The sequence below is a fragment of the Zea mays genome, chromosome 1 (assembly GCF_902167145.1).
Source record: "Zea mays cultivar B73 chromosome 1, Zm-B73-REFERENCE-NAM-5.0, whole genome shotgun sequence".
In the NCBI taxonomy this organism is placed as follows: Eukaryota; Viridiplantae; Streptophyta; class Magnoliopsida; order Poales; family Poaceae; genus Zea; species Zea mays.
In genome coordinates this window covers 186,914,837-186,924,374 of record NC_050096.1, presented here as the reverse complement: position 1 = coordinate 186,924,374, position 9,538 = coordinate 186,914,837, and the positions used below count along the sequence as shown (strand labels likewise).

Sequence of the window (9,538 nt, the reverse complement as noted above, 5' to 3'; positions counted from 1 at the left end):
AGGGCCTTCTCAGAGAAGGTTGGCCGCGCGGGACCGAGGACGGGACAGGCGCTCTCTTGGGGCCGCTCGCTTCCCTCACCCGCGTGGACGCTTGTAACCCCCCTACTGCAAGCGCACCTGACCTGAGCGTGGGACGAACACGAAGGCCGCGGGACTTCCACCTCTCTCACGCTCGGCTCCGGCCACCTCGCCTCTCCCCCCTTCGCGCTCGCCCACGCGCTCGACCCATCTGGGCTGGGGCACGCAGCACACTCACTCGTCGGCTTAGGGACCCCCCTGTCTCGAAACGCCGACAATACAGAATTCGATATATACCACGATTTACATAGTCTCATCATTGTAGAGCACGTACCACACCTGCCGGAATAAGTCTCCTCGTACATCGTCAGTCATCAGTCGCACACCACCATACGTGCTTGTTTAAACAAAAAGACAAGTACGTGTGTTTGCGGAGAGAATTAAAGACAGACCGGCACAAAAGGTACTCCGAAGGTGGCGAGGATGACGAACTGGTCATTGATGTCAGTCCTCCTTTGCGTCACCTCCGGCACCGAGATGACGCCATAGTCTTTGTTATAGTAGTCATCGAACACGCGCGATATGGAGAGTCCCAATGACTCTTGGCTGGGCTGCCAGATGAAGTACACCTCGGGCTCATCAGCGAGGTAGTACACCTAGCCGTTGCACCACCGGATGCGCTACTCCTCTACATATATCATGTTTGAGGGCACTCACACAACGTCAGCAACAACATAAGTGAGATCTAAATTTATCGAAGGATGCCACTTAGTTTTATAAATATGTTTTTGTCCCTAAATTTGTTTTAGGATGTACCACACATCTCTAGACTTATAAAATAGTGCATTGTGGATCCATTTCTACAACACAACGTAGCTTTACTGTGTACTATTTAGGGCTTGTTCGGTTATTCCCAATACACATGGATTGGATGGGATTGGAAAAAATCGAGAAGAAGTTTGACTTGTTTGGGATTCAAACCCATCAAATCCCACTCAATCCACATGGATTGAGAGCTAACCGAACAAGCCCTTAATAAGTTTAGCTGTTTAGGGATCTGTAAATGTGTTTTTAAAGCTTAAAGACCAAGGTAGTATCTCTTAACAACTTTAGAGCATTAAAGTCGAAAACAATTGATCCATGTGAAATTGATAAACAGTTTCTACAAAATTTCTACGCTTTAGGGGGGAGGGGGGCTGAAATTTTAATGCTATGTGTGTGAATTTCTTCCGTTTCAATGCTATGTTTCTTTTTCTCTCTCCTGTTTTTAGGAGGTAGTTGATGTTATACATGTGAATTTCTTTGCTTCAAAGTTACCCTAACTATATACGTGAGTACTCGTTTCTACTCTCTTCTCCATCTGTGGCCTTCACTTGTTACCTTGACAGTTGTTGCATCTGTTCTGATGGTAGAGCCCCTCGCAGGTCGCGACGCAACGGCCTGGCATGCAGACGACGCGGAGCCGAGCACGACGACAGGGAGGGCACAGAGACAGAGCCAGTGGCAGGCACGCGGTGTGGTGTTTGTTTGATAGACGCTGACGTGCACGTTACTCTAGAGAGGCCGAGCTTAGGCTATCCGCAGCCGTTACTCCTAAATTTTTCCCCATATACTTTTCCTCCCTATTTTTCCCCTTATTTTTTTATCTCCCGCAGCGGTTCCCCCTAAATACTCCCCATATACCCACTACCACTATAAAATATCATTTTCTATACCAACTATCAATTTTTTATCTACTAACAATTACTTGTGGACCCACAACACAGTGTTTAGGGTGATGAACAGTGACACGCTAGATCTGGGGGAAGAGAGAAGGGGACCGACACGTAGGGGGCGCTGTAGAGGGCACCGCTGCGGCCATAGGGTGCCCCTACAGTCGACATGCAAGGGGAGGGGGAGCGGTAGGGTAGACCGCTGCGGTCAGTCTTATACGTCCCCGTTCGCCGAACCACTGCCGCCCCTCCGCCGGCATGCAGACGGCCAGACGCACGGAGCGACTGGCAGCAGCCGCTGATGCTGCTGGCGCCGACAGCTCGCGAGCGGGACGTCGTACACCCGCCACGACCCGTGCCGACGCCTCGGGCTCACCGACGATCCACCATAGATGTGGATGGCGGACGTCGACGTGCAACCGGAACACCAGGCCGCGCGGCCACTGGGCGTGTGGGCGTAGGTGTACTTGTTCCCGGCCCGTCGAAGATCATCGAAGATTCGCAGTGGTTGAGCCGCCTAGCAATGGGTTCCTTTCTGGGACCGCAGTCGCACTCGGCGCCGGCGGGCGGGCGGGCAGGCTTCGGCGGGCGAAAATGATGGCGTCGGGAACCGGATGCCCCCCCGCCGCGTGGCGTTGCCCGCTGGCCTGGACGCCGGACGGTCTACACTGCTCGGCTCGTAATCATGACAAACCCACCTGCACTGGATTGGTTGGATGCGAATCCGAATGCGATGCGAGCGTCACGACGACAGGCAGGACCGCAGGAGTGGAGCACGACCACCGCCGCCGGGCATCGACGGACGCTGACAATGTTCTTCCGACGCCTGGAACTGGAACGGAACCGAGCGCCCCGCCCGGCGAATCGTCTTGCCGCGACAAAGTCGCAGCAGACGTGCCTGCCATGCCATGCCATGCCAACCGATCAGCACCACGATCGCCGTCGCCGGCCGGCGGATCGATTATGGCGGCGAGTGCTAACTACAGCTTTCAGCATCCATGCTCCCCTGCGACTCTGGCTCTGGGACACACAGCACGCGCGCGCGCGCGCGCACCATGAGATTGAGAGCCGAGGAAGACGAATTTAGAATGTTTTTTCCCCATGATCTTTTCTTCACAGAAAAGAAGAAAACAAGCATGACAGCACAACAGAACTTTATCATAAGAACAAGGAAGAATCCCAGACCAACAAGAGCTCAGTCTAGTTTATAGGCAGCCGGTAGAAACACTTGACGATGAGTTAGCCACAGCCACAGCCATAGCCAGCCATCTGATGAGTTCATGAGTAAAACTAAAGTCATACAGAGGCCACTAGTTGACCTTTCTCATCTCAGAAACTAAAATTCAAGGTCGTCGTCGCGATCGTCTCTCACGTCACACATACAACTAGTATCATCATCATCATCATATACTAAGGCCCAAGCCAAGAACCACGCAGTCAGCTCGTCGTGCGTGTACCTTACCACCACTGCTAAATCAATTAGCAGATGCAACCAATAGCAGAAGAATCAAAGCGCTCCATTTCCTTGCACTCATCATCAGGCGCAGAGCAGAGCAAAGCAGGAGGACGTACGCCTCGGCGCCGTGACCGTCTGTGGCTGTCACGGGAGGTTGAGGAAGATGCATGCGGGGTCCGGGTCGGCGAACCCTGCGCCGGCCCAGCACGCGCCCATGTCGAACGACGCGGCGGGCCACACGAACGAGTCCTCGTCGTCCAGCACCGCCTTCCCGGCGGAGGGGAAGTCGGAGAGGCCGAGCCCGAGCGCGACGGCCTCCGCGTCCTCTGTCCCGGGCTGCAGCAGCAGGTGCGCCAGGGAGTCGGAGTCCTCCAGCGCGCCAGTCTCCGTGGTGATCTCGCTCGTCGTCGTCGTCGTCGTCGTCGTGGTGGGTGCCGTCTTGCCTGGGTCGGCCGCGGCGGCGAGCTCCGGGGCCGGCGCCACGACGCGGCGCTTCTTGCTGGCGGGCTTCTTCTTGGGCTGCCTGTCGGCGTCCGCGGCGGCCGCGTAGGACGACGACGACGACGACGACAAGGAGGGCTTCTTGCGGGTGCCGCCGCCGACGGGGACGTTGCGCAGCGTGCCGCCCTTGGTCCAGTAGCGGCGGCAGCCCTTGCAGAAGTGGCGCGGCTGGGAGGTGTTGTAGTTGTTGTAGTAGCAGAACTTGGTGTCCCGCGACGCACACCGCGGGCACGGGTCCCCCTCGCTCACCGCCGGCGCCGGCGGCGCGTACCCCTTGGGCCGCCGGAGGTCCACGCCGGCGAACTGATGCTGCGCCGCCCGACGGCCGGGCTCGGCCCCCGCCGCCGCCGATGACGCCTCCTGCATGCGCGACGGCGCTGGCCTGCTGCAGACTGCCGAGAGAGGGAGAAAGATGGAAGGCGAACGAGCGAGCGAGTTGAAAGGAGGGGGGCGGTTACCGCCCGCCGGGGGCTGGCTTTGCCTCCTCTCTTATGGTCGCGGTCGCCGTTACGGACGATAGCGACGTGCTCACGCTATCCCGGTTACAGGACGCGAGTGGGGGCCCACGCGGCGGGCAGGGAGGGGCGGAAGCCCACGCCGCTTGACGTGGTGGTGGGGAGGGGGGCGGCGCGCTGCTGCGAATCGACGCGACCTCCCGTGGGCCCGCCGCGTCAGCGCTGCTAGTGGCCAACCCAGCCCCGTACAGCATGCGGTGCGTCGGTTTTGAAATTGAGAGAACCAGAAGTCAGGACGGACGGCGACGGCGACAGGACCCCGGCCGGCCGGCCGCCGTGCTGTACGCGCGCGCGGACTCTTGCGCGGTCGATCGGTGACAGCGGCGGGGCGCCCCCGCCTCTGCCGCGTGACGACGTGTCAGCGCGCCATACGCCGAGCCGGTCCCCGGCCCGCACGTCGGTGACGTTGCGGCGGCGGGGAGTTTCCCGTGGGCTATTCGGTCGCTGTGCACGGAGTGGGAGGGGGCTATGCGGCGTGTCGGCCACCGGCGGCTAGGTCGGGTGGTTCTGGAGCGCGCCACGTCAGGCTATGGGATGCTTACGTTTCGCTACGTTAGGCTAGGCCAGGCTAGAAGTGGGGCGAGGCACGGTAGGAGTGTCCCCACCAAGTGAAGGCTATCCGCAACAGTTACTTCTAAATTTTTCCCACTATATCACTTTTTCTCCTATTTTTGTCTCTATTTTTTCATCTCCCGCAACAGTTCCCCCTAAATACTCCCCATATATCCCACTACAACTATAAAATATCATTTTTTATATTAACTATCAATTTTTTATCTACTAACAATTACTCGTGGACCCACAGCACAATGTTTAGGGGGATAAACAGTGACACACTATATCTGGAGGAGGGAGAAGGGGGCCGGCGCGTAGGGGACGCTGTAGGGGGCACCGCTGCGACCGTAGAGTGCCCCCTACAGGCGGCATGCAAGGGGAGGGGGCTGTCAAGGGGCAGCGTTGCGCATAGCCTTGGCAGCCCCCTCCTCTTGTATACAGCGCTTAGGGGGCACTCTATGGCCACAGCGTTGCCCCCTACGGCGCCCTCTACGCGCCGGCCCCCTTCTCTCTCCCTAGATATAGCGTGTCACTGTTCATCCCCTAACACTGTGTTGTGGGTCCACGAGTAATTGTTAGTAGATAAAAAATTGATAGTTGGTATAGAAAATGATATTTTATAGTGGTAGTGAGATATAGGGGAAGTATTTAGGGGGAACCATTGCGGGAGATGAAAAAATAGGGAGGAAAATAGGGGGAAAAAGTGATATAAGGAGGGAAAATTTAGGGGTAACTGTTGCGGATAGCCTGAGCCTCCGGTGTAAACAGTCGTATAAAATAATGGAGATTGCACTGTTTGTTGGGATAAAGAGTGAGATAAGAAGTATGTTGTAGATAGTCTTATTGTATGCCTTGGTGCCTACTGCGCAGTGGGGCCCAACGACCAGCTTGTATGACCAAGTACGCTGTGCTAAAATATGCTGGTAGACACTATTCGTAATGCTTAGTATTCATACGGACATGATGGGTTTAGTGTTGTGCATCTTCAACAAAAAAAACCTTGTATTTGAGTCCAATTAAATTAAAGTAGAAATTGATTAAAGTGTTTCGAGTCAAGAAAAACTTTTGCAGCTCAATAGTTGACTCATATATTATGTTTTTAGAATAATCATATTATCTAGAAAAAAATATTAAGAACATTGTACAAGTCGAGGGTAGAGTTCCAGTATATCAAGTCCTATATTTAGAATATGGGAGATCGAGTCATATAATCACTATGATTTTTTTTAAATAGAACACATGTTAAGGTAAAGTTTAAGTGTTGAAATCACTATGTTTTTTAAAAATAGAACAATGTTGAGCTCAAGTTTAAGTGTTAAAACTCCGTATTTCAAAATATAACTCCGTTTAGAACTCCGATTAGAGATGCAAGCTTACATAAGGGAAAAACGAATGCTTCATCAGCTCTCTTATCTCGTCTCATATCATATTCTTTATTTAAAATTTACTTTACAAACAATGTTACCTTTCGTACAAAATACTCCATCCGTACCAAAATATAATTCATTTTAGACTAATCATACATTTATTAAATAACATAAGAATATAGTTTACATGTATGTCTATATTTATTATTATTTAAATGAATGTGGATAGAAAAATATAGGCTAGGAAAAACTATATTTTAGGACGGAGGGAGTAATATTTCACACGGTTATATATGTGATCTGCTTGATGGAGGCTGACTCGGTGACTCCTCTTGTGACGTGGGAAATCGCTTCTCTCCTTCTATCGTGGTTTGTCATAGGAGCAACATTGTTGAAGTAGACCTGTTCAAATGTTAGGTTCGGGTCATATCAACATCGGGTTGTGGACAATTTAGCATAGCGTATACTCGCTCGTGTCTAGAATTGGGATTAGGTCAGGTTGGCTAGTGCTATTCTGTTTGACGTGTTAGATCGGGTTTTTTGGCTTTGCATCGGAGTTTTTCGAATTAAATCGTTTTTTGATAAAAAATCATAATCTTTATTTGACCCGTGAATTGTTACGGGACCAAAATTACGGGCCATCGAACCGGTGCTTTTCGGACGGGACGGGTCGGATCGGATCGGCGTTCATCATTTCTATGTCCGAGACGGAGCGCCACACAGAATGGCACACAACAGCAGACAGCTCCAGCACAGGAGTCCCCACATCACCGAAGTGCGTTGGGTGGAGCGTCCGTACGGCCAACGCACGCACATCCGCACATGGCGTGGACGGTGGTCGCCGCACATGCACGAGGCCGGAACGGACAGGCTGCCTCCGCACCATCTTTGGCGCGCCGCCGCCGGCGCGATCAAACCTATGCTATGAACGGGAGCACTTGACGCGATCCAATCGATCAAAGGATGCTGCAGCAGCCGACAGTGGATGCTATCTTTCTGTTCTCTAGCGCCGTCCACTAACCTTAGGGCCTGTTTGTTTACCCCTCAGATTATATAATCTGGATTAAATAATCCTAAGAGGCAAACAAACAGTCTAGCTTATTTGCCCAGATTATATAATCTAACCCCTTGGATTATGATAATCCATAAGCAAGTGAGGAGATGCTTATTTCAGATTATTTTTTCCCCACTTCCCCACTATCCTTTCAAGTTTCATAGAAATTACCCACCATTGCCATTATAATCTACCGAATCGTTTTTGCGCCTATCGGATCGGAGAAGCCCGCCGCCCAACAGAAACACACCAGATAATCTAGGTAAACAAACATGACTACTCAGATTATATAATCCTCCAAAAATAATCTAGATTATATAATTCATTGGGGTAAACAAACAGGCCCTTAGCGCATGTTATATCTCTAGATGACCATGCGTTGAACGGCAAAATGCAGCGGTGTGGATGAACGAATAGATGATTTGGTAAGTTAAAAAAAAAGGAAAGGTATATTGCCCCCTCATCTATTAGAGCATCTCCAACAACATGACCTATAAAAATATCCTATAATTTAAAAATAAGTATATTTTATAAAATTTAGGGCACCAACAAAACACCCCGCTCCAATAGTAAAGCCCCGAATCTAGATTATAGGGCAGCCCACTACGGTGTAGTATATTTGAGTCACTTGAGACGGTACTCTATAGTTTTTTGACAAAATTTTATGAAATATGGCACTGTTGGAGTAATTTTTCCTGTGTAGAGTCCTATATTTCAATTTAAGGCACTAGTTTGAGGCATTGTTGGAGATGCTTTTAGTGTGAATTAGAAACATCTCCGCCCCATGAACTACACAGAAATTTGCAACCAATACTGCCCCCGAGCCCAGAAGAGCCTGACACGGGAGCCCAGCCCAGTCCACAGGCGCTGCCGGTTCCGCCCACGGCCCACGGAGACTGGATCGCAGCTCACAAGAGAGAAAACATCACGAACCCAAGCCCGAAGGCAGCCTAGCCTCTCGCAAGATGCATGCAGTGCAGCAACCGCCGGCAAGCAACTGCCCGCGGCATACGGGCGCGTCCGGCGTCCGTACATATCCATGCCCCTGCAGCCTCCCTCCTCCCTCGCATGTGCAACCTCCCCGATCAATCGCTGCCCTGCTGGTGGTTGGTTCGCCATGGCCACTCCGATCCGCCCTGCTGCCGCGGCTCCTCCTGCTCCTGCCCGCCCTCCGCAGCCAATGCCGCCGCCGCCGCCGCCCCACCACGACACGACGCTCACGCTGTCGCTCGCGCTTCCGCCCCCGCCTCCGCCTTCCCCGTTCGCCCGCGCCCGCGGGGTCGCCCCCAGGCCGGCGCCGCGGCCGCCGGACGTCGTCGTCGCCCGGCCGGCGGCAGTGCGGTCGTCGCCGCCCGCGGGGGGCACGCCGCCGTGCAGCGAGTGCGGCAAGCGCTTCTCGTCGTGGAAGGCGCTGTTCGGCCACATGCGGTGCCACCCGGAGCGCCAGTGGCGCGGGATGACGCCGCCGCCGCACTTCTGGCACCAGTTCACCGTGCAGGAGCGCGAGACCGCCACGAGCCTGCTCATGCTCCGCGGCGACCGCCCCGCGGGTGCTGCTGGCAGCAGGGGCAGGAAGAGTACCCTCGGCGCCGCCGGCACGTCGGCTTCTTCGTCGCTGCCAAGGTGCGAATGCGATGACCACAAGTGTAGCGTCTGCGTTCGAGGCGGGTTCGCCACCGGGCGGGCTCTCGGCGGCCACAAGCGCTGCCACTGGGAGAAGACGGAGGGGGCGCCGCCGGCGGTTGCTACGTGTAGTGGAGACGGATTCAGCGCATCGTCGTCGCAAGCAGCGCCGGCCACCACGCTGGACCTCAACCTGCCGCTATTGCCACGGAAGAGCGATCAAGACGGCAGTTTGGACGCGACGTTGGATCTGAAGCTTGGGTTCTAAGTTCTAGAGCTAGCGTTTGCAACAGTCGTCCGCCCTAATTCCCTAAACAATGCCGGTATAGTTTGTGTCGCCCTGATTCAGGAAGGAACTTTTTCTGACCTGTCTGATTCGGTGGCTTGCTTAATCTGAACTTTCAGTTGTGTAGTGCATGTGTACTAGCTAATAACTGTTAAGCCTGTAACATATCCGTGTATATATTTAACTGATTGTGATAATATATATAATAATTCTAACAACTCGTGCGTTCCAAATTCTTATACTATCGTTCCCTTTGATTAGCCTCAAACATTTTATTTTAACTGTGTATACGTATATACACACACACACGGGGGCACAGGATAACAGGAACATTAGCTTCTAAAGATTCAGTTCTAGAAAAATAGCACCAAAATGTTACTCTGTTATAATCTTTTGCCATGCTTTTACAAAATTAGTTATTTAGCTCATTTCGATCTCATGAGTTGGCATA

The 9,538-nt window shown here is 53.0% G+C and overlaps 2 protein-coding genes across 2 annotated transcripts; one reads left to right on the top strand and one right to left on the bottom strand.

Moving 5' to 3' along the window:
* Positions 1-2,911: 2,911 nt before the first annotated feature.
* LOC100283759 (dof zinc finger protein MNB1A) lies at positions 2,912-4,143 on the bottom strand. Its single transcript, NM_001156658.1, has one exon. The coding sequence runs from the start codon at positions 4,051-4,053 to the stop codon at positions 3,331-3,333; it is 723 nt and encodes a 240-aa protein (NP_001150130.1). The 5' UTR covers positions 4,054-4,143; the 3' UTR covers positions 2,912-3,330.
* A 4,152-nt stretch (positions 4,144-8,295) lies between these two features.
* Positions 8,296-9,069, top strand: LOC103645108 (zinc finger protein ZAT3). Its single transcript, XM_008668228.2, has one exon. It carries the CDS (start codon positions 8,296-8,298, stop codon positions 9,067-9,069), a length of 774 nt encoding a protein of 257 aa, XP_008666450.1.
* The last annotated feature ends 469 nt before the right edge of the window (positions 9,070-9,538 follow it).